At 42.6% G+C, this 24,914-nt stretch overlaps 4 protein-coding genes across 6 annotated transcripts in view; all 4 read left to right on the forward strand.

Moving 5' to 3' along the window:
- Positions 1 to 24,914, forward strand: part of LOC117216528 (transmembrane protein 132C) — an 80,646-nt gene that overhangs the window by 28,810 nt on the left and 26,922 nt on the right. For all 3 annotated transcript variants that reach the window (XM_033463287.1, XM_033463285.1, XM_033463286.1), the window contains exon 2: positions 22,380 to 23,493. In XM_033463287.1, coding sequence (XP_033319178.1) covers positions 22,380 to 23,493 — 1,114 coding nt within the window. The remainder of the gene's footprint in view (positions 1 to 22,379; positions 23,494 to 24,914) is intronic.
- LOC117216533 lies at positions 7,495 to 9,494 on the forward strand. The gene is made up of 2 exons (XM_033463292.1): positions 7,495 to 8,547; positions 8,911 to 9,494. Exons 1-2 carry the CDS (start codon positions 8,518 to 8,520, stop codon positions 9,415 to 9,417), a joined length of 537 nt encoding a protein of 178 aa, XP_033319183.1. The 5' UTR covers positions 7,495 to 8,517; the 3' UTR covers positions 9,418 to 9,494.
- On the forward strand, positions 10,143 to 13,791 carry LOC117216536 (phospholipase A2-like). Its single transcript, XM_033463293.1, has 4 exons — positions 10,143 to 10,968; positions 11,412 to 11,571; positions 12,469 to 12,627; positions 13,532 to 13,791. Exons 1-4 carry the CDS (start codon positions 10,794 to 10,796, stop codon positions 13,608 to 13,610), a joined length of 573 nt encoding a protein of 190 aa, XP_033319184.1. The 5' UTR covers positions 10,143 to 10,793; the 3' UTR covers positions 13,611 to 13,791.
- LOC117216532 (phospholipase A2) lies at positions 19,363 to 21,868 on the forward strand. The gene is made up of 4 exons (XM_033463291.1): positions 19,363 to 19,615; positions 19,969 to 20,128; positions 21,029 to 21,187; positions 21,656 to 21,868. Exons 1-4 carry the CDS (start codon positions 19,471 to 19,473, stop codon positions 21,732 to 21,734), a joined length of 543 nt encoding a protein of 180 aa, XP_033319182.1. The 5' UTR covers positions 19,363 to 19,470; the 3' UTR covers positions 21,735 to 21,868.

Consider the following 24,914-nt stretch of genomic DNA (forward strand, 5'->3'; position numbering starts at 1 on the left):
CGCCAATTCTTTCTTCCATAGCCAGGATAATTTATGCTATGATAATCGAGGTAATAAACGACAGGCAAATAAAACTTGTGGTTCGAAAAGTTTTCCTAGATTTTGACGATCGCTAACTCTGGCCAGCTAACTCGTTGAAGATCTTCGATTAAAACTTTTTCCACGATCATTTTTTCTTCTTTGAACACTCCATACGGTGTAAATCTTTGATACCTCGACGAGTCGTTTTCGATCGTGGGTTACGATAATCTTTGCTCGCCGGGCTTTTTGATTATTCCTCGCGACGCTTCGCACGCGTCATTCACCGGAAATGCGTTGGATCGTGCAGAATGTTCGTGGCATTTCCGACGGCGCCAGCTTTCAACGCTTTTCACCTGGCCAGTAAATGCTCGGCATACCTCTACCCACCTAAAAATCAACACGTGTCCCACAGGCGCACCCCAGAGTTGGCCTCTGCACAAGTTGCCCGTACTTTTATCGCATTGTGAAACGGTGGAGAGCGAGAAATCATGAACAGGAAGAAACTCCGCTTTCGGTATCTATATCGTATCGCGCGAAAGTCTATGAAGAAAACAGCACGAGACTGCGATAAAATTGCCAGCCGTAGAATTTCTTTTTTAACCCTCCGGAGATCGCGTTTGATCTGACAGAAACACCTGGCACTTTTGTCGTAAATATTTTTTGATCGTTACAGCGTACAAATAGTTGACGAAATTTTTATGTCGCTCGCCGATTAATAACTCTTTCAGCATCTACCGTAGAAAGCTTTTTTATCATGGTGTCTGAGTGTAACGCGAAATGTAAATACAAATAACCAGATATTTATTATCGCGGTATAGTCGTAACGATAGCGGAGAAGAAAATTATTGTCATCTCTTTCCCCCGTTCCACCGTGGAAGAACGAGTGTTCCGATACTTGAGCGATGATATACAGCTATAGGTAGGCCAGTTATACCCATAAATCATTTATATTTCACGAGTACTCTTTTGTATGAAAAATTTCTATATCTCGAAGAAGCAACGAAAGGGAACCGTGACCTACGACGAAACGTTTAGTATCATGACCTCCGCGAGGTTAAGGAAAATCCTCGTTCGTTTTACGCGCACCATATAGCTGACATTTGCCAAAATACGTTGCACGATCCTTAGGAGAGGAAATGGTCGCGTGCATATTCCGTAGGTTAGATATTATCGCTAGGAACCGGGCAATATTCAGAGTGACAAAGTACGAGGAATTAGGGACAGGAAGGTAAAGCAAAGCACAGCGGAGTAGCGCTCGATCTTGATAATTTGACGAACAGGCAGCGAGGTCAAAGGACGATATCGATAGGCTTCACGAGGCTGATTATTTTCCCGATTCCGGCGTATTCAGCGCGGCCGCTATTAGTCTCTGGCAGCTGCGATGCCAAGGCCATTCCCAAGGGACATTGGAATTGCTTCCGCTCGTATTTGAACTGGCTTTCGATATTCATGCGGCCGAAATGAAGGAACGGAGCCGTATATATCAGGGCCGTGTACCTTCGCGCCGGTTGGTTCCAATTGTTCGCGTGTAGAGGTGTCCTTTTTCTGTGCTCGACGCCGGCTGAAGAGCCCACTCGTCCCGATCGATCGATTGGAAACTATTCCCGGCCATTACGCCGGAGTAGTCACCAGTGGGAGAAGGACGACTTCACCGGGGGAGGCCTGTTGCCACGACGGAGACAATAAACGAGGAGAAAACGCGCGTGGCAAGGGGCGGCGACCATCCTCTCTCCCTCGTTCCGCTGAATACGAGTGATTCATTATGCATCCGACAACTGCAAGATCTGTGCAAGTGCAACAGAGGAAAGTACGTACGCGTAACAGAGCGACAATCACGGTAACGATGGCCTAATAATGGAAACAAACGGTAGCGAATCAATCGGGGCCATTTTAACGATCGATGTGCCTCGAGGGTTGCGACTGTTTCTTCTTTTTCTACGCGTCGATCGACCCGCTTCTCCACGTCGATTCCCTTTGATTCGCGGATGGCTCGTTCCTCCATAGACCACGATACGGATCTAACGAGGCATAACGGGTAATCGAGTACGAAGAATGACAAGTGCGTTCTTCTGTTCGTAATTAGCAAGACACCTGTCGTTTCTATCCCAATCGTGACAATTGATCGAACGTACCAGGAAAACGAAGATTGGGATCTCGTGAACGAGCATATAACGAGTATATGTACGAAGAGAAACAATTCGTTGAAGCTGTTTGAATGAATTAGAACGATATAGTAAAATTTGATAAACGTAGTCTCGATAAGATATTGTACAGGGTGGTTGGTAACTGGTGGTACAAGCGGAAAGGGGGTGATTCTACGCGAAGAAAGAAGTTGAAAATATAGAATAAACATTTTTTTTTAATTTTTCCATCGAGACAACGATCTACAGTGAGATCCCTTATAACGAGACGTGATAAAGTGCACGCGTACCGAGCGGAAATTCAAAGTCGATTTTCTCGAAAACGAAGCCTCGAACGAAAAATTTTTATTCTATATTTTCGACTTCTTTTCGCTTGTACCACCAGTTACCAACCACCCTGTATAACGAGTATATGTACGAAGAGAAACAATTCGTTGAAGCTGTTTGAATAAATTGGAACGATATAGTAAATTTTGATAAACGTAGTTTATCTCGATAAAATATTATTTAATAAAAGAAGCATCTTGTAGGAGCAGGTCGTTTGCTTTCGCTGGTGTATGTCTTTGTGTATGTATTTTGCTCCGTTTATTTCCATCGAGTGCGATAAATCGGCGTTTCCTCGTGTAGTTCAATAAATAGACGAATCTTTTTTCATTGAGTAGGAGTTTTCGTTGGAGATTAAAAATTCAACGCATCGCGCACCGGCGATGTTCGATATAACAGAAGCGTAGGAAATTTAAGCGGATAAAAAGTAAATGTCTATTTTTCATCTGAATCGATTCGCCTCTCGGTATTTGCGCTTTCGATGGCTTCCTTTTTATCCGCGATATGTTTCTAGTTGCATAGGTAAATAGTAAATACGTTTCGCTTGGCGACTATCTAAATGGAATATTGGAGAAAAAGAAAATTGAAAGGAATAAACGAGTCTCGTGGAGACAGTGAAAAAGAAAAGCGTTAAATTACCATTTCCAGTGCAAACAAAATCTCAAGAATCTAAATACCGAGAAACGGATGGCACGTGCTTAATTTAACATTCCCGGCAAAGTACATTTTTGCATAATTCAAATACGTTTCTGACGCGAATTCGAGAAGCAAAAGTCTCCGTGGAAACGCGTTTCAAAGAGCTGCCGCTGTCTGTCGAGGATTCAATCCGGCATAGAACTATACAAAAAACGGTTCTTTTACAAGCAACATCAAAGCATTTGGGACGGCCGAGCTTGGCAGCAGTCTCGGTCGAAGTTGAAACTCTCGCCGCCGTCAGAACCAAAAATTCGACGGTAACGATTTTCGAGAGCGTAATATCGAATCAAAGCGCAGACAGTAATCGGTCGTTCGTCGATTTTCTGTCTCATCAAACATGTCAGATATTTACTGCGCGGAACAGATCAAGATTCCACCGACGTACCCGTACGTTATAAAAGAGTATGCGAAAGCCGCCATTCGTACACAACCGTACGATCTTCTGCAATGGACTTGCGCTTATTTTCGAGCCCTTGCGAACAACGATATTCCCCCTGTCAAAGTAAGTGCCTAACCTGTTCGTGATTTTCCTCGGATTTTTTCGTTTTCTCTTCTCGAGAGACGTTAAAGGACCTGTTCCGGGTGATGGGGGGGTGAAAGGACGACGCAAGAAGAATACAGGGGATGATAGCTAAGATGGAGAAAAATGAAATAGGATAAGGAACTCGAGCAGAAAAATCGTGGTGCGCGTTTAATCTCGCCGGTTTGTCTCGTTCGAAGATAAAGCGAAACGTGTGTCGCTGACGTATCTTTTCTACATCCCTATTATCTTACAAAGGGATGATTAAAGTTTATTCCAACGGACGTTCGTTCCTTTTCGAGTGCTTGTTCGAGCAGCCTCGTTAAACGTAATCTTTTCTATCGCTTCCATTGTACGTTATACGTTTAAAACCCCGTCGATCCGTATCGTATAATTAAGCGGATAGATAAGTAAATCAATCCTCCGGCTAAATTTAATTATTCAAGTTCGGTTAATGGCATTTCGTTTGGTTTGCATGGCAGAGTTCGTTTAATCAGTCTCGAAGCAGCGCTAAGAAACGTGTTCCATAGGTTGAATCAGATTTTCCAACACAATTAAGAATTTCGTACCAAGCGCGATTAATTCTCGTTGGCTTTCGAGCACGGTAACTTTCGTTAACTTTCAATGTGTTTCTGCCATCGTGGTACAAACTGGCGAAAAAGAGCGATTCTTTTTACGAAAAATTAAGTGGAAAACGTAGAATAAAGATTTACGTGCGAAGCATCGGATCGCCGTGATTTACCGCGATTTTTATTGCAACGATCGTACATGTACGAAGATCGTGAATCGAGGCATGTAAATTGAAATATCGATCGACTCAGGCTCCATCGAGGGTCATTAACAGCGTACAAATTTTTTTGTTCGATAGGAATTTATCGGGATTTTGTCAATTCGTTCGCCTAGAATCTAAATTTCCCAGATTTAATTGCGATCGGTTCGATTAACCAGCCAGACTGAGGAAAATCGATTAACTCGGTTAATCGAAACGATCGCTGTAAATTAATCCGCTCGGTGGAGACCGCTGGCCGTTTATTGGCCACCTCCAACGCCCACCTTTTCAGGATTTTTCTTTTTTAACGTTGATGCATTATAGACGACGTCCATGACCGGACGCGAATAGAATCCAGTTATGGGATTCCAGCCTTGAACTATCGGATTTCCCTATTTTCCTAGTTTCTTCTCTTAGGATTTTTTGCTCGCGTCGAACGACCAAAGTAATCTCGGCCTGACATAAAGCATCCACGTCCGTGACCCGAAACAATACTCGAAGGATTCCGGTCCGGCCGAGACATTGCTCGTGCTATTTTTACACAGGGTGTATAAATCTCAATCTTTATCTCAACAAAGACGTTTCCAGTAATGCTTATTTTGTTTCCAGAGAGAAAGAGAGAGAGAGAGAGAGAGAGACATGTTACGATGTCCGTTGGCTAACACGTTATAGCTTAATAAATTCGTCACGTACGAAACTACAACGCCTACCTAAATGAAAACACGTAGTTACGTTAAAAGAAAATAAAAGTGATCTTGAAATCTAGGCGTTCGCCTAGATAAGATTTCCGAGCTTCGTAAAATAAGCTGTCTCCTTCGAAGCATGTTCTACTTGTAACATATTTTCCAACGACCAATAGTTAACGAGCTAACCGCGCGCAAATATAAAATAGATCTCGTGCAATCGCCTCTATATCGAGCTTCTTGCCTTACTTTCTCTCTGTTGTTTTAAATAAGCGTTAAGCAAACGGTTATTAACCGGCGGGAACGAAACGGCGTTGCAAGGTCGAAAGAAAATTTTCACCTTCGATCGTCGCGTTTATTTCTGAATTACTATCGTGTTTACACGCGATCCTTTAACGGCCTATGAACCCACGCCTTTTCTTCCGCTTGCGTAAAAGCGATCGATCTGTCGACGCCACAGTCGTTACAGTTTACAGTTTACGCTTTACGTTAACTCTGCGTGATCGAGTTACGGACATTGCCTATGACTTATCGTCAATAACGTAACGTCCCGAGCAATTGTCCGGTTGGTGATCATAGATCGTTAACCTTGTGGTATATTTTCTTAGGAAAGATTAGAGTACCCTCCCTTCAGCCATCCGTCGGGTATCACTCCTGGCTACCTGAAGACCCTCGTGAACGTGTTCGGTCACGTGGAGAACGTGTGCCTGAGAAGGATACTGTTAAGCTGGCAGGGCATCTCTTTACCCGAAACCACTCTTTTGCGATTGTTGCTGGTAGGCAAATTTTTGCCCGAGAAAGAGTGCGACTTTTACAAATTCCTGGCGATCGCTTGCGGATTCTTGGGCAAGGTAAGCCGTCTGGCCTGAAAATAGCACCTCCCTGCCAACATTCTCGTATGAAATACCTAAAATAGAGCGTGCCTATAAGCCCACCTCCTCCTCTAGCGTGTGATCTTTATTGCGTCCTAAGAATAGTATTTTTAGACCAGACTCGTTCATCGATTTAATAATCTCTTGGTACCAACGTACGTCTCGTGATTGATGAAGCAACAGCGGTTTTTATCGCGTGGGTGTATCGGTATAAGCTGGCATAAACACAGGCACTTTTTTAGCTCGGTCGGCGAGATCATAGTTTTTACCGCAAGGTCGTTTATTAGTCTAAAATAATTATATCTCTTGGATCCTCTCCGCAAAAAAATTCTGTGGTAGAAAACGCGTAACGGATAGAGATAGTTCGATCTTTCTTTCGAATTATACGAAACGTTGTCTTATTAATTTATCGGAACGATTTACAGCGTGCTTATGCTCCAGACAAAACGTTCGACTCGTTAATGAAATTTTTCTCCGCCGTGAAAGAGAACGTTTCTCCGGGCGTTTTGTATCAACGGTCTTTCGAAAATACATAAAATTGCTGCGGACGAGGCACGTTCCTCCGCCATGTATTTAACTCGCCGGACCTTAATGCGAATCGATGAATCATCGTTACCGGCTGAATTAAATTAATCACTGGCCATTGTTGCCGGCTACCAATTCGCGCCGATTCACCTACATCCTTTGTGACTTACCCCCGCAGAATCTATTCGAAACGATGATATACGTGTGCGAATTGCTGACGGAGGAGCCAGAAGGCGGCTCGGCGATGATACCCGTGCGAACCTTCGTCCGCCTCTACGAGTATCTAGCGATGCTCGATTGCAGCGGCGAATGCCCCTATGTGATAATGGAAGATGACACGAAGGAGATTTCACCTCCCAGTGAACCGTCCACCCTTACCAGCACCTTCGACTCTAGACTGTATCTTGTGCCATCCGCAGTGGAAGAGGTAAAAAGCGAATTTACGAACGCGTTTACATCGCGGATGATATTCATCCAGCGTGAAAGAACGGAGAATTTATGCCGCAGATCGTAACGCTTATAACCTGCATTAAACATTTTTATAGCGCAAAGATCTTAGATAGTACGTTGATCTAAATTATTTCCATTAGCAACAATCGTCGTAAATAGCCGACGTTCCTTTCGCTTACGCGGCGATGATCATCGATGACGGAACTTTCTTTCTTCGGGTTACCAACGAGGTAAAATCAATTCGTCGATGCAAAATTCGTTTTTCGATCGATTACTCGAACACTGGTTTCGTTAGAAATTATGGCTGTTTACTCGTTACTGGACAAATCTAGACGTATCACTGTCGCTTCGCTATGAATCATCGTTTGATTCATCAGAAGTGGAGATTTGCCCTACTTTATTCATTAGCCACTTTGGACATTCGCTTCGACTGGGATACAGACGAAAACAGTTCTCTATTCCTTGCGCTGTTCTTTAATCAGTCACTCGAAAACTAGGTTCGTCGGTAGCAATGGCCGTTTACTCGTTACCGGACGAGATTACACTTATCACTGTGTCTCTCCACTACGTATGAATCATTCATTCACTTGGACATTTTGTACGCTGGTCGCTTTACACGTTCGCTTTTGCATGAAATACGAGTATGGACGAAGACAATCTCTACGCCTTTTATCGTGGATGAAACATTCGCGCGTGAAACGTTGTAAAGCGTAAGTTCACGTTAATCCCATTTTTCATCGAATCGGAAGTTCGATTCGTTGGTCGATACGCGAGTGCATCGTTTAATAGAGAGGAAAAATGTAGCTACGTGTGCGTTGTGTGGCGCGATGTACAATTCGGTCGGAGATTATCTACTGTGGTTCCCTGTAGCTTATTCGGCGAGTGGCGAATCATTTTTCAGGGTATTCGGCATCGGTCGCGATTAATGGAACGGAAAAGGTTGCGAGAGCAAACGTGGCACTCGACGAGCTCGTCGAGTGCTTGCCCGGCAATCACCAAATATAATTTCGTTAATAACGCACCGATGCAAATGGAATCGCCGCGCAATCGAAACAGGACCAGAGAAATAATTACTCGATGCGTGGAACCGGGTGTTTCAGCGCCCTCGGTAAACGGCGAATCGCGGATGCGTAGCGCAAATTTACAGAACGTACTGATTGTAGCATATTTTAGCGGAAACGCTGCTTTTCCCTGCTGTGAGTCGAGTTAATTCAGTGAAAATCGATCGGATCCGAAGGCAGAGGGTACCGATACTCGGCCAATTAACGCTTTTGCCAGTCATTTTTCTCCGTTCTCTCTCGTTCTCCGACAAACATGCCACTTTTAATCGAACTCCCGTCAGGAAGAAGAATCCGGCAAGCTGGATGTTTGTCCGTTTACTCCCAGCGAAAGTCGATCTTCCGGGATCTTGCAAGTTTTGAAGGATTACAGCGGTGACGCACGACCTTCCGAAGTTGACGAAGCGCAGCAGGAGGTCGCCGTTGCGGCGCTAAAAGACCAGATCGACGTCGGATCGATGGTATCGGAGAAATTATCGGAGAAAGAGGTTCGTAAATAAGCGGAACGTATCGGATCGTATAAAAAATACGAGCTGCGGATAAAAGCGCTACTTGGTTTAATTATGTCGCGGTAACGAATGTCGAATCGCGTGGATTGGATAGCTGATTTTCTACCTCGGAGGAGCGTTGAAAAACCGTGTCCCTTTAATTTCGCTTCGGGAATGAGTTTACTGTTTGCCCGTCGTTCGTTAAACGTTACGATTTTTCTCTGCCAGCAGACCGAATGGTAATCTTGCAATCGTTTGCCGACCGTTCGGTGTTTGTTTGACGACTGAAAAAAACAATTAATCGTTGATGCGCGGCTGATTTCTCTGGCATTTTTAATACAACGTATCGAACGTTTCGTTTAGCGAGAAACGAAGAGCGAGAGTCGTGTTAACGTTGGTCGCGATTCGTCGCAACCTGCCGTTCCTGACAACCATTTCTTCGACACGGACTACAGCGTTTACGACAGAGACTCGTTCCTGCATTACGGAGAAGAGGATAGAGGGGAGACGACGGTGTCGTACGAGGAAATCGATGACTACGAACCCATCGGGCTCGAAAATATCCTTCACGGTATTTGCGAATGTCTGGAGCCTGTTCGTGAGACGGTACGCGCCCCGACGCCTCCGCCACCCGACCCTTTCGAGGGGTTTCTGGAAAGAATGAAACAGGAGGTAGACGAAGGCCGTCTCGAGATGCGTTTTCGAGTGGAGGGAATCGGTCCACCAGTCTCGACAAATCGCATTACAGCTGTGAGTCTGTGGCTGTCAGACTGTGCTCGTCGCCAGGAAGGGCTGGTTGGTCCGCGAAATATCAGACATTTTCTTTGCCCCGATCTCGAGGATTGCCAACACGATAACAACGTGGATTGAATGCGATCGATAGCTTGCACCGTGAGAAATATATCTGTCACACGATATATCCGTAGTTGAGTGGTCGCGATCAGCTAAAGAGAGTATGTACATTAATCCGATAACGTTGAAATTCTTGTCTGGGTTCGTGACATGTTATAGCGGACCGCGAAAGTAATTTGAACATTCAGCAGGGGACATTTTTTTATGAATACGTTACATGAAACTTTTTGAAATCTCATTCGCAACACGACGAGACAGTACTATCGTGATTATAATATTTGTAAAATTTACAACCGACACGGAGACGTGTATAGATGATGTTCGTTACAAACATATATTTGGTAAAAAAATTAGCTCCCATATAATAAATTTAATAAAAAGCCAGCATACAGCATAGTCTTCGAGATACGTTTATGGAAATGACCGTACTAATTATTGTTACTTACTAATGTGGTAATAATTGAACGTTCAACTATTTGGCGAAATGTATTCACTTAAAAAGTATCTTGTATCTTCTACACGCTCGTTACGAATTTTCAGATTCGTTTCAAATTTGATCAATGTAATCGTCATAGTCGTGCTTCGTTACAGCGTTAACGAAATATTTGAAACCATTTTGCGTGACCCGCGTAATATGTTCGCGTTAATTTGATATCGTTGAAACTTTTGTCTGCCGATGTGACACAGAAAGAGACACGTGTTGCTGGGACGTCTCCGCTCGTCCAGAAACGCGATACACGTACATGCCCCTGTTCACGTTCGTGATCCGCGATTCGAACTAACGAATAATTTACGTTGCAGAGATCATTAAAATATATAGACGGACGAATCGTGCGCGGCCACCTATAAAACATCAACGTGTTTCGACCGTTTGCGTTTTATTTCGCGCCACGCAGAGATAATAACCGTCACGAAACGCACGCAACACACGCTGTTTGACTTTTAACTCGGTGCATAAATTACGGCTGGTAACAGTCAAATTTATGCACGTTTCGGGCCATTTCAAATTCCTTTCGTGATACGAAGTTTCGTCCAAATTCGTCGCATTACACGTTCGCTTCTGTAATTGGTTTTTCGGTGTTTTAAAAATTTTGTTGGTCGATTATCGCATGGCCCGGGCGTAATTTCTAAGAATGAAAACAATGAAACTGGACCATAAATGGAAAACACTTTCTCATATAAGCGTAAGAAACAGCCTGCTGTGCAATTGTATTCCGAACACTGTTGGAACTTCCGCTGGACAAAATTTGGAGAAAAAGTATTTCAAATATTACTTAAAAAAATTCTGATCGGAAGGAACCACTTTTCCTTCTGTTTCTCGGTATTTTCTCGAGTTTCTGGGCCTCCACCGTATTCTCCTTCGTTCGTTTTCTGGCTGTTGTTCCACGTGTACCATGCAGGTCCTTGGATTGTCATGCGTTTTCGCTCTCTGGCTCTCTTCCCACGTCTCTGTTCGCGCACTTCAGCCTATTATGTTCAGAAATCCCGATCCATTTTCTGCTACTGAAATTAAGGACGGACTGTCGGAGAGATGGTTCCCTTCTTACAATTATACTAGGATATTTCCAGGTAAAGGCAAATGTAAATTTTATATTTTCTATGTGCATCATGGATGCATTCACTCACAGTAAAAGATCGGTTTCGTCTAATACGAACATCAAAACTGACCAAGTTCAATTTATTCCAATAAATTGAACGAGTGTACATGTTAGAACAATATTTCAGAACACGCACGATTCTCATTTTCAATTTTTGAAGATTTTGTCAGTAAAAAGTATTAAAAGTTCCTATGCACAGGATGAGTGGGTAAAAACCAATGGCGAAAATAGTTCGTTATCTACCGACTTTGTCAAGAAATGATTACACTCTTTAACTTTTATCTCAATAAATTTCATCTCGAGCATATTTTGATACAGTCAATAGATAACGGGTTGTTTCTCTTTTTACCGACTCACCCTGTATAGTCTATTGGTTATGGACGTTCTCCATGTTATTATATTTCCTTCCCGCAGATACATTATGGTGCGGCATAGGTAATATAGCAAGTGGACCGAATCAGTTAGGACGTTTAAAATCAACAGATGCATGTTGCCGAACTCACGATATGTGTCCCGATGTAATTGAGGCTTATAAGAAGAAACACGGATTGACTAATCCCGCCTTTTATTCCAGGTTTTTCCTTAACGTTCTTCTTATTCTCCGCGCTTTTGCCGGAATTCTTTCTAGCGCGAAGCCCACGGCATCGGTGCCAAACCAAAGGGAAGTTTCTTTTCTAGCGCGCTCGTGTTTCGAGGCAGACGTTCGAAATTAATTCTTCTTCCTCGGGGCGACGTTGTTTCTCGTACGGGGTGCACGATTTTCCTACAGTGTCGCACGATTTTCCTACGGTATCGCACAGAGCGAGACTGTAACGTTGGCTTTCAAGCCTGACGCGGACAACATCCAAGCCGTTAAACGTTCTACTTTTATCATAGAACTACGCGAATGTTAACGAGCGCGGTAATGCCAGGTTCGCGTGAACGCCTACGCGGAATTTTCGTCCGGAATCGACCAAATGTCCAGTATCCAGTGAGAAATTGCGCACGATTAGACATAACGCTATGCGCGAATTGTAGGCGTGCCTAGCCGGTTGCTACCTCGTATGAATCATTCGCCGTGCATATCGAACGCTAGTCGAGTCAAGATGAGAAGCCGGAATTTGTATCTCGGTTACTTTTCCTTGCAAGCTGCTCCTTGAAACTCGGAAAATGAAACCCGTCATCGAGCAGTTGCGATCCCATGTAGAACTTTCATCTTGCAGACATACTATTCCATTTAAGTAAGTTTCTTACTTTTCTAACCGAACCGTGGGTGCCATAATACGTAGGATCATAAGGTTCCTACTACTATTTATTCGATAGATATGAAAATACATGAAAATTTTTAACGACTTTTAGAAATAGCTTATTCGCTATGAACTAGTTCGAGTTAAGTTTCGAATGTTCCTTCGACTGCAAGTGGTTAACTGTAAACGTTTCAATAAGCATCAGGAGACGAAGATAAAAGAAGATTTGGAAATTTGTTCAACAGGTTAAGTTGCGACTGCGACGAAAAGTTTCGTCAATGTCTTAAAAAATCGAAAGACGAAATAAGTGCCAAGTTAGTAGGATTCGCCTATTTCACCGTATTAAGAACGCAATGCTTCCGAGTGGATTATCCTATCGTGGACTGCATAGAAAGATCCTGGTTGTAAGTGTAATTACCGTTCGATACGGACTAATGATTTTTTTCTCGTGAATTTCAGCGAAAAAAGAACTTTTCATTCTCTTGCACGATAATTTATGAAATAGTAAAATCAATGGAACAGAGAGAGTTACAATTTATATATTATCGATCTCATGCTGAATTGTGCAATTGCAAATCGAATATAAGGGCAATCGAATAACTTATAGATTTCATTATTAAAACTATTTTATCATCGATCTCGTTACTGTCACACGAGCATTTATTATACAGGGTGGTTGGTAACTGGTGGTACAAGCGGAAAGCGGGCGATTCTACGCGAAAAAAGGAGTCAAAAATATAGAATAAAAATTTTTCGTTCGAGGTTTTGTTTTCGAGAAAATCGACTTTGAATGTCCGCTCGGTACGCGTGCGGTACGTTATAACGGATCTCACTGTAGATCGTTGTCTCGATGGAAAAATTAAAAAAAAAATTAAAACAAAATTTTTATTCTATATTTTCGACTTCCTTTTTCGCGTACAATCACCCCCTTTCCGCTTGTATCGCCAGTTACCAACCACCCTGTAGATTAATATTAGATACATAGTATTAGTCCAATTGTGCAAGAGATTCTAGTTATGTAACGAGCACCTATGTACAAATTTAGAACAATATGAATGCTATACTGTCTAGTATACAGAATAATTTATACAGAAATGCTCAGAAATCGCCGCAAGAATACCCGATCGAGTATATTTCCTCGTACAGTCCAATGGACTGGATTATGAAATATACAAGAAACAAAGCACGCTCGTATCACGCAATCTCGCTGATCTGTCACAAATACAATACATATTCGTCTAGCAACGAAATAATCGCACGGGAATACAAACTACAGTCATCTCAAAGAGAATCTTCTTACAATTACAGTTTGAAACGTTGTAAGAAGTACCGGTTCGATACGAAAGGCCAGAAGAAGTATCAGTGGTTCGATTTACTTGAATACTAATCTTAAGCACGATCCACAAACGACATCGAATATCTTCAAAAAAAAAGTCAATATTGTAGAACTCAACTTGTAACAAAGTTGCAAAATAGCAGCATAAGGATATAAATGTCACACTCTATCAAAATTACGATATGACGCAGATATTCACAGGCTAAATAAAACGTTGATACAACCTTCTAAATTCACAGGATAAATTTGTTCCTAATATCCCGTCAGATCGAGGATTTATTAAGACGATAGGAGAAATGCGCGGAAACTAATTTTGGCTCTTGACACATTCACGTCCGTTGGCAACAACGTGTTGTCAAGTGTTAGTGTTCGATGATACCACGTTAGTATCGTACGGAAGTCGACCTTTTGCCTAAACTATACGAACTTGGAATTTTTTCGCAAAAAAACACCGGTTACTGATTGAAGTCATTAATAAATTTACGCGGGCGGCGAGGCGCTTATATAAGCAGAAAGTGGGTGCAGAAGTGCTGCGCATGGATTTTCACGAGACTGTTTGGCTATTTTGGATATTCATAAAAGTATTTTTAACAATATTATACAAGATATCTGTTTTGTTATCGATGTTTTATGATTATAGATGTTTTATTATCGATCAATTCATATTCGCGCACGTTGAAGATATAAAGATGGATAATAAAAAATTACGAACACATTCGCTACTATCATCGATGGAAACAGATCGTATTTTGTTTCTTGTACTTATGTACAATATATTTAATAATACGATGTACTTTTTAGATCAGAGTACGAACATTTTGCTTAATATGACGCGGGAAACGAAAGTGCCAAAAAAACGAAAAAGAAAAAAAAAGGAAAAACGAGAGGCTGTAGTTTATGCACGAGATTAATCGAAAATAATGTGTTATATATTGTATGTGTATAACCAAAAGATAATAACCATCACGAACCGCACGTAACACACGTTGCTTTAACTTGTAGATAAATTTATGCACGTCTCGTGCCATTCCACATTCCTCTCGTGATTCGATCATTCATTTCAAATTTGTTCCATCGCATGTCCGCTTTCGTACTTACTTCTCGACGTTTACAAATTTTATTGGCAAATTATCGCATCCATCGAACGTAATTTTCACGATCAGTGGCGCTGAAACTGGGTCGTAAATGGGAAATATTTCCTTATATAAGCCTAAGCAATAGCCAAACGTGCACTTGTACTCTGTTCATCGTCGGAAGGAACAGCATTTAGCTCTGCTTTACGGCATTTTCCGAGTCTTTGCACCTCCATCTTCTTTATTTTCGCCTCTTTTTCCGCCTGCCGTTCAACGTGTACCGTGCGGATCCTGGAATTGTCGTGCGTTCTCGCTCTCTGGCTCTCCTTCCACTTCTCTCTTCGCACACATCAGCGTGTTATGCTCAAAGATTTGCTGACAATGAAATGATAAAACCATCGGAGAGGATAATATTCCTACGTACGAAGCAAATTTGGACTTTACGCCGTGGAAGTGCATCGCGGAGTTTGCATGCACCGTGAAAGATCATTTTCGTCCAAGACGGTCAGCCAAACCGACGAATGAACAAAGCAAAGCCAGTAAAGTACATTTACATACATTCGATAAATTCGGTGGATCATCCTGACGTATTCGTGTTCGTTAGAACAACGTTCTGTCGGAACACGCATTCGCTGTAATCGTGTCCCGATAGAAGAAGAACAGCGTCACATGGCTACGATAGTTTTCATCATTTCCGACTCTTGGGAATTTCGTGAAGGAAGCTATTCGTTATTCGTGTTCTTATATTTCCTTCCGCCAGCAACATTATATCGCGGATACGGCAATAAATCAACCTAGAAAACGGGGATGTAAGGGATCTAATCGTGGCACTAAACGCAGATTATATAATTCCACCGTTTGTACCAGCTTCTTCCCAACTTTGTTCTTCGTCCTCTACGCTTTTCTCAAACTTCTTTTTACCGCGATGCTCGCGGCATCGGTGCTGAATCAGAGAGACGTTTCTTTCCTTGCGCGAACGCATCTTCAGGCAACCGCTTTGAATTAGTTGTTCTTCCTCGGGATAGCGGAGCGATGGTTTTTCTCGCAAGGAATGCACGATTTTCCCGGAGTAGATGACAGAGGAAGACTGTAACGTCGCTTTGCATATCATACGCAACCGACGTCCGCGTCGTTCAACGATTCAACTTTTATCACAGAAGCAGGCGAATGTTAACGATCGCGGTAATACCGAGTTCGCGTGAACGCCCACGCGGAATTTTTGCCGGGAATCGACCGAATGTCCAGTATTGAATGAGAAATTAAGCGTTTAGGCGTAACGCTGCGCGCGATTTGTAGGCGTGCCTAGTCGGATGCCACCTCGCGTGAATCATTCGCTGTGAATGTCGTACTCTGGCAAAGTCAGAATCAGAAACTCTTCGTTGCCCGTTGAATTAGTACAGCGATCAGTTTCTTGCGAGATTCTTCCAGGGAAATGGGAAATCGTACTCTGTCTCGGGCAACCCTTTGCAATCTTACGCATAGAACTGCTATGCACGATCCATTTCATTTGTTTCCTTCTTTTCAATTTCAACGTACAAAGCGTTTCTTTAGGAATATGATACACAGCAGTACGAAATGTCTATTATTTATGCTGAAGATATCGGGATACCTTAAAGTTTTAAACAACTTTTATTCGACTGTCAACTAATTGGAATTAAATTTTAAATGTCCCTTCGAATGCAAGTGGTTAATCGCGGACGTTTCAATAGCAACGCGGAACGATGGAGAGTTGATATAGAAAGATAAGTAAATGGAAAATAGGATTGGACATTTGTACAGCGGGTTAAGTTGCGACTGTGACGAAGAGTTTCGCCGTTGTCTTCGCAATTCGCGGGAAACAATTAGTGTCGAGCTAGCAGTAGAAACGTATTTCACTTTCGTGTTAACGAAATGCTTCCGACTGGATTATCCTATCGCGCTGTGTAAAACCAGATCCTTGATGCAAGTGTAATTATCGTTCGATGCAGACGAACGATCTTTTCTCGTGTTCTCATAGACGGCACGAAAGGTTAGCGAATAGAGCGCAAAACATGAGAAAATAACTGTTTATTCTCTTCTACAATAATTTACCAAATAGTAAAATCAGTGAATTAAAAAGTTACAATTTCTATGTCGCTGATTTATCCTCGGGAATTTTACAATTTCAAATAAAACATGGAAATAACTTATGAATTGTAGAATTAATTTCCAAAATTTCATTTGCCTTATCATCAAACTTGATAATCAACTTGTCACAGAAGAATTTATTACGCGTGACGATCTGTCGCGAGTATTCGTCTATCAAAGAAATAATCGCGCAGGAATTTCCACTCAAGTAATTTTAACGAGAAATTTCTTGCAATGATCTCTTGCAACTTTAGAGGGCAGCTTCTTACGATTACAGTTGCTTCGAAAAAGTACCAGTGGTCCGATTCACCCGAATACGAATCATAAGGACGATATCGAGTATCTCGGAAAGGATCGGTATTTTACCTCAAACTTGTAATAAAGGCGCAAAACAGTTGCATAAAAATAAATGTCGCACCCTATCGGACGTACGACATGGCGGAAGCGTTGACGAGCGAGATAAACGAGTTTCTTTCGCGCGCGTAGCTCTCGTACGGAGGGGAAGAATGGTAAAAAAAAAGAAGGAAATTACATGGAAACGGGAGAAGCACACGGCAACGAGCGAGTAGCGCAAAAGATAAGCGAGCAGAGTTGAATTGGTCTCGGCTTTCCGCGCGTTTTCCTCCATTTTACGCGAGAGGGTGTGCGGGCACCTGGCGCTTAGTGGAGGATTTCCCCGGAAATTTATGTCCGGATCGAGCGCAGCCGCGCCACGCCACGAGCCACGCCACGCCTCGCCCCGCCGATTTACAATTTCTCCCGCTTACCTGTGTGAACTTTCGAACGCGGATAAGTACGCGAACTTTGTTTCAGCGAAGGAAATATTCTCGAACTACGCTTTATCGAGACTGTCCCGTGTCTCTCGACCAGTCCGGCGAAACCAATTTTTTCGATTTATGGAAGAAACGGAGTGCTGCCTCGAGCGGCTCGATACTGTAATGCCATACTGGCTATACTATATTAGGCAAATGACGTGTATCTGGGAAATCGTTGATATTTCTACACGACTTTCCACTCGAACTTTTATCTGGCAAATCTTTATCGGAGCATCTCGGCTTGGAACGACAGATTCCCTGGTGTAATAAGCTGGACAGCGTCGGTGCTTGCGAGACCGAATCGAACGATGTTTCGAGCTGCTGGACTCGCGGGCACAAAGTGCTTCACCGTGTTCGTTTCTATGTTAATTTAACGCAGCTTATAAATTCGCAGAATTACTCGCTTTTAATATAAACATGCCGCTATATCGAGGATTTATTAAGGCGCGAAGGAAAATGCGCGGATTTTATGAAACTAATTTAGCCTCTTAATATAAGCTGAACGTGTATGCAGAAGCGTTGCACATGGATTTTGACGAGACTGTTTGGCTACGTAGGTCGTACACGGGCGAATATCTGTTCGAAGTACGTTGAAATATTTGGAGCTCGGACGAAAAAACATGATAAATGTACATTTGAAGATCACGCCGGGGAATATACGAAATTAATTTTCATTCGCTACAAGATAAACGTGTATGGGGAAAATGTTGCACACGAAGTTTGATCGGACGTTTTATCGAGATTGCATAATAAAGAATATCTATTTGATGTAACTGATAAAGATCACGATAAATCTATATTCGAAGACTATGTAGGATAAATACGTATAGTTGACTTTCCATCTACTGTGTCGTTTGCTGGCTAAAGAGAAGTATTTTAACACGAAATGATCGAAGAAGAGAATAATCTGATAGATTCGAAGATACAAGACCTTTGAAAATTGGCGATAAATAAATGACGCTTTGTGAGAAACGAGTGATATTAATTTACTCGTTCAACTTGATTAATATTCGACTGTACAATTAATCGTATTAATATTTTTGAAATGTTCAAGAAAATGATCGAAACGCGTATTCTATCACAAAATAGACCTGCCGTGTGCAAACATATATTATGTTATAAAGTTTCCCAGAAAACCTACGATAAGATAAAGTATTTTGAAGAATATAATAAAAAATATCTATAGTTATTTTATTGACGAGTAACATACATTCGTGTACTTTAAAGATACAAATCGATAATAAAAAGTTAATATCGCATAAAATTACCAACACATTCGCCACCATAATGGATGCGAATGAATCGTATTTTGTTCTTTATACTTGCGCGCGATATATTAAATAATGCAATATACTTTTCGGATTAGATTACGAATATTCAGGAGCGAATGTGTTAAAAGATTAAAAAGTTGGAAAATCGTAGTTTAGACACGAGTTTTAATCGAAAATAATGACCTATATATTCTATACGTATAACGGAAAGATAATGACTATCACGAAACGCACGCAACATATGCTGTTTACCTTTTAACTTCGTGCATAAATTACGTCTGGTAGCAATTAAATTTATGCACGTTTCGGACCATTTGAAATTCCTGTCGTGATTCCAGCATTTGTCCAAATTCGATGCGTTACACGTTCGCTTCCGTACTCGCTTTCCGGCATTTTAAAATTTTGTTGGTCGATTATCGCGTCGCGTGGAAACATAATTTCCACGATTAGAAGCAATGAAACTAGGTCGTAAATAGAGGGTGCGCCCTCATATAAGTCTAAGGAATAGGCAAATGCCCGCTTGTACCCTGACCACCATCGCAAGAAATCGCTCTTCGTGCTGCTCCTCGGCATTCTCCCGAGCCGATTTAGGTCTCCACCTTCTTGATCTTTGATTCTTTTCTGCGCCTGCTGTTCCACGCGTACCATGCGGACTCTGGAGTTGTCGGTTTTCACTGTCTGGCTTTGCCTGCACGTCTCTGTCCACGCATTTCAGCATATTACGGTCAGAGACGGCTATCCACTTGCTGACGGTGAAATGATAGAAGTATCGGACAGGATAATATTCCCAGGTAAAGGCAAATTTGGACTTTAAGGTTTGAACATGAGTTTTTCGTCTACGTTAAGGCATTTCATCGACAGTGAAACATCATTTTCGTCCAAGACCGAAACCGACGTACGAACGGAGTAAAGCCAGCGGCTACGTACTTTTAACGAATCGAATCGTCTGACGTATCATGTGACGGATCATTCTGACGTGCTCGTATTCGTTAGCAGAAAATCCCGCGAGAACGCGCATTCATTGTAACCATGTCCTGATAGATGAACGACGTCACATCGCTATTGTAGTTTTCCTTATTTTCAATTCTGCGGAATTTCGCGAAGAAAAATGTCCTATATATAAGCTTGTATTTCCTTCCACCAGGAACATTATGGTGCGGAAACGGTAACATAGCAAATGGAACGGACGAATTAGGGTCATGGAAGCAAACGGACGCATGCTGCCGAACTCACGATATGTGTCCCGATATAATCGAGGCTCACGGCTCTAAACACGGATTAACTAATTCCGCTGATTATACGAGGTTCTTTTTCCAACTTTCTTCTTATTCTTCGCGCTTTTCCCGCAGTTCTTTTTACCGCGAAGCCCGCGGCATCGGTGCTGAACCAGAGAGATGTTTCTTTTCTGGCGAGGTCGCGTCTTGAGGCGGCCGTTTTTAAATTAGTTGTTCCTCGAAGCGATGCCCTTTCTCGTGCACATTTTCCCCGGATAAAGTCTCGAATATCAGTTTTCCAACTAGAAGGCAACCAACGTTCGGGTCGATTCAACGTTTATCGTAAAACCAGCCGACAGTGTTAACGATCGCGGTAATATCGGATTCGAGTGAACGCCCACTCGGTATTTTTGTCCGGAATCGACCAAATGTCCAGCATTCAATGAGAAATTGCGCGCGATTAGGCGTAACGTTGCGCGCGACTTGTAGGCGTGCCGAGTCAGACTCTACGTCGCGTGAATCACTCGCTGTGAATATCGAACTCTAGTCGAGTCAGTAGCAGAAGTTGTTGCCCGTCGAATTCGTACAACGAACAATTGCTCGTGAGATACTGCTGGGAAAATGGGAAATTACACTCTTTTGCCATCTTACGTAGAGCTGCTATCGACGTTCAATTTTATTCGATTTTTTTCCAGCTTTAATATACAGGGTGTTTCTTATTTTTCTAGTCAAACCGTAGGAGCATAATACACAGGAGTATAAATTATCGGTTATTATTTATTCTAAAACTAGAAAAATACGCTTAAACTTTAAACAACTCGTGAAGATAATTTGTGGTGTATGAACATGTTGAAACTAAATTTCAAATGTTGCTTCCACTACGAACGATTGATCGTACACGTTTCGAGAAACAAAGGGCAACGAGAGTGAAACGTTGATACGTTAGAACGATGAGAAAATGCAAGATCGGATTTGAAATTTCTTCAACAGGTTAAGCTGCGAGTGCGACGAAGCGTTCCGCCATTGTCTTCACAATTCTGGGGACACTGTTAGTGCGGCGCTTGTAGGAAGAACTTATTTCACCATCTTAAGAACGCAGTGCTTCCGATTGGATTATCCTATCGTGAAATGCAAAGTCAAATCCACCATGTAAGTGTAATCACTGGTCGACGCAAACGAATCATTTTTTCCCGTGAGTTGTCTCAAAGGGCGGTCAAAGTTAGCGAACAAAGAGCAGAGCATGGAAAAATAACTTTTTATTCTCGTGCGCAATAATTCATCAAATGGTGGATGAAAAAAATATGCTAATGAAAAAGTTACAATTTCCACGTTATCGATTTGCTTTTTGGAATTTTACAATTTCAAATGAAACAGGGTAATGGAGCAACTTGTGATTCGTAGAATTAATTTCTAAAATTTCATTCGCTTCATCGTGAAACTTGATACTGAACTTGTCACAGAAGAATTTATTACGCGTGACACAGCCTCGCGGATCTGTCACGAGTATTCGTCTATGAAAGAAATAATCGCGCAGAGATTTCGACCCAAGTAATTTTAACGAAAACTCTCTTGCAATGATCTCTTCCAATTTTAAAGAGAATCTTCTTACAATTACAGCTTAAGACGTTGTAAGGAGTACGAGTTGGATACAAATGCTCCGATGAAGTACCAGTGGTTCGACGTACTTGAGTACTAAGGAAAATGCAACAGACCTTAAGAACGACATCGAATATCTTCGAAATTATTATATTGTAACGATATTTTACCTAAACTTGTAATAAAGTTGCAAATTGGCCGCATAAAAATAAATATCCTAGCCTATCAAACTTACGACATGGTGAAAAAGTTGAATTCCTTTTACGCGCGTAGCTCTCGTACGGAGGAAAAGGGTTGTAAAAAAAGAATGAAAATTACATCGAAACAGGGGAAGAACGACGAAGCGAGATGCGATATATTTAATAATAATGCGCTATATTTTCAAAGTTAAACCATGAATATTTCATTTCTGCGTATATGATCCCGGTAGCGAACCTATGAAAAAACGTAAGAATAAAAAGCAGAAGAACATAGTTTAGACACGAGTTTAATTAGAAATAGTGACCTGTATGTAGCTATATATATATCACTATATATTGAACCTTCCATACACGAAGTGCTTGGCAAAGTTTGCAAGTGCTCGATCGAGTGGTTGTCTTTCGATCTCTGATCCAACGTAGCTCTTTTCGCGGCATATTTTCTCTCCGTCAAACGTTTATCCGCGGTCGTGTTAACCGCAAGCCTGTCTCCATTCCTAACCCTTATCCATTCGTCGTTACCAATTTAAATTATTGTTTGGTTTCAGACGTGGCTGCCTCGGTGGAGGTTCACTTCGAGAACAAGGATGGGGGATTTTTCTTGAAGCACATACCGAGGCAATACTATCCTGTCCGAGGGGATTCTATCTCGTCGATATCTCCATCGACGGGCACATTATCTAACGGGGTTCTGTCTCCACCGCCAGGCTCCGTACTCTCGAGAGACAAATTCACGGTGTTTCAGACGAGCGAGCCGGTGTCCGTTCGGGCGACCTATGGGCCATTTAGCACGAAACAGACCGTACCGGCTCGCTACATAGTTCCAGATCCGTTGGACGCGTTACCGGGCCCGGAAACGAGGCGAAACCTAACAGCGGCGACGATTCTGGACGCGCAGGAGTTAGGTGCGCGTCATCTGGACATGTCCGCTCATCTGGTTGGAAACAGCGTGCCTCGTGACTCGCCCGTGCTAAGAGTGCTCTTTCACGCCGGAAGCGAGGCAGGCGGAAGGCGTCAGTTGCTTCTCGCTCGACATCAAAGAGTCTGTGTGGTCCTGCACGCGAGCTTGGCCGCTCCATCGAGGAGCACTGCCAACAGGAACAACAACGGCAGACCCTATTCCTCTTCCTCGTCTTCTTCTTCTTCCTCTTCCTCTTCCTCTTCCTCTTCCTCCTCGTACTCCTCTTCTTCCTCTTCCTCTAGTTCTTCGTCCGCTTCCGCGCTAACGGCAGCGTGCAGCCCCGATGGAGAGAACGGAGTCTGTTTGGCGCAGATCACCATACCAGCCGATTGGTGGGCACCGTTACCTCCTCCGGACGCTTCTGGCCGGGTCAAGGTCGCCAAGAGCCTGCCCAGGCTCGTGCAGGTAGCTTACTCCGTGCTCGAGCCACGAGCAGAGGAGGCTGGCTCGCCTGACAACGGGGCTGGCTTCTGCAGGCCCAGAGTTCAGATTCAACCCGTCACGCCACTGGGTCAGGTACCTCTGGCTCCGAACCGGGCCGATTACAAGGAGCTCAAGGCCGACGATTCGCTGACACTCCTGGTGCCCCACGGGCCCCTTTATCCGAGGTCTCGGTTACACGTTCCAGCGTTCCTGCATCCGTCCAAGGTTACCGATCCGAGACAGGAAAGGCCACCGATCGTGATCGCTGTGTATCTCAGGTGAGAGATCGTTTCTTTGCTAGTCCTTGACACGAAGAGTCGTCGATTTGATCAGCACGCGGAAATTGCGCTTTCGATCGTTCGAGCAGTGTATTAGGTTGCCCGAAAAGTGTCTTTCTTTTACAGACGCATCCTTATACAAACACGAAGCCTAATTTGTGATCTTTATCTTGATAGAACAAAATGGATCATACGTAATTCGGAAAAATAATATAAAACGAAAAATGTTGTTCATCCATTATTTCCTTATAAAAAGAAAGAAACTTTTCGGACGATCTGACATTAGGTCGGACAAAGGGCGACCGGTTTTTGGTTGTGCAAATTATTAGCGTTAATTACGCAGATGATGAAAGAACGTAGTATAGGTAGCAACGATTTGCCTACATTGTTTCGAGGAATATCCATCGAAATATTCTCGAACAATTTAGCCGATTTGAACGTCGTGGAAAATGTCTGGCGAGTGCATATTCCCGCCTCACCACTGCATTATCCGATTTGAAGATAACAATTTTGAATATTTGGCAAAATAATGAGAACGCGAGGTTTCAGATAACTGAGCTGCGAATTGCTATTTATATGTGCAACACCTAAGCTTGGTCAGTGAATTTTATTATTACAACGTGATCGCGTCTCCCAAATTTACAGAAAAAAATGAAACGTATTGAAGCGGTTCTAATCCAATAGCGGGGGGTTGTACACGATGGGGAAGGTGGTGTTTCATTCGTTAACTTCGCTGAAATTGATGTTAAAAGTGGGCTGGCAAAATCTAAATTTGAAAAAAGCGACTTACGTTATAAATGGAACTTGATAGAAGGAAATAAAACACGTATAAAATAATGTGTAAAAAATATACATTTAACGCTCGAGAAAATTAGGAAAAATTTAACGAACAATACGACCGTGGAATACGGAACGCAGAACTGTATTATTCTGTGCCGCCAGAGTTTCCTCTATATCAGGTGGATTACCGCGAATCGCGATGAAACTGCATTACATCGTAAAGCGGTTAAAAATATTTTAAACGTTGAATCTCGCGGCGAGAGACGCGGTTACCCGTTCCATCGGGAAGTTAGTTACATAATAGCGAATTAGCGATAACGGCGGAGCTGTTCGAATTCGTTGCGTTTCTTTTGTACGTAATTACGAGCCGTTGGAAAAGTAATTACGAAAAAGACGAAGCACGTTTTCGCAACAGAGAAACTTGCCAGACGAAACGAGCAGCTCGAGATCGCGCGTACAGTTTTCGTTTCTTTTTTCGTTTCCTGCCCGTTTCAAGTTCAAGATAATCGCTGTTCGAACATACTTGCCAACTTCCATTCGATTTTTCCTTTTCCTCGCGTTGAAAATACACCGATGAGATACGGCGAAGATTCTGCGAACTCCTGAAATTTATTTTGCTCGCTCGTTCGTCCGTTTTTCGT

This window comes from Bombus bifarius, unplaced genomic scaffold (assembly GCF_011952205.1).
Source record: "Bombus bifarius isolate JDL3187 unplaced genomic scaffold, Bbif_JDL3187 scf7180000010271, whole genome shotgun sequence".
Classification (NCBI taxonomy): Eukaryota; Metazoa; Arthropoda; class Insecta; order Hymenoptera; family Apidae; genus Bombus; species Bombus bifarius.

What these genes read in the sequence shown, in the direction of transcription:
- LOC117216533 (XM_033463292.1), top strand. Translation starts at nt 8,518, where the DNA reads ATGGTATCGGAGAAATTATCGGAGAAAGAG. An exon ending in AGAAATTATCGGAGAAAGAG is followed by an intron (nt 8,548 to 8,910) that starts GTTCGTAAATAA and finishes CGTTTCGTTTAG; the next exon opens with CGAGAAACGAAGAGCGAGAG.
- LOC117216536 (XM_033463293.1), top strand. Translation starts at nt 10,794, where the DNA reads ATGCAGGTCCTTGGATTGTCATGCGTTTTCGCTCTCTGGCTCTCTTCC. An exon ending in TTATACTAGGATATTTCCAG is followed by an intron (nt 10,969 to 11,411) that starts GTAAAGGCAAAT and finishes TCCTTCCCGCAG; the next exon opens with ATACATTATGGTGCGGCATA. An exon ending in TGCATAGAAAGATCCTGGTT is followed by an intron (nt 12,628 to 13,531) that starts GTAAGTGTAATT and finishes TTACAATTACAG; the next exon opens with TTTGAAACGTTGTAAGAAGT.
- LOC117216532 (XM_033463291.1), top strand. Translation starts at nt 19,471, where the DNA reads ATGCGGACTCTGGAGTTGTCGGTTTTCACTGTCTGGCTTTGCCTGCAC. An exon ending in GGACAGGATAATATTCCCAG is followed by an intron (nt 19,616 to 19,968) that starts GTAAAGGCAAAT and finishes TCCTTCCACCAG; the next exon opens with GAACATTATGGTGCGGAAAC. An exon ending in TGCAAAGTCAAATCCACCAT is followed by an intron (nt 21,188 to 21,655) that starts GTAAGTGTAATC and finishes TTACAATTACAG; the next exon opens with CTTAAGACGTTGTAAGGAGT.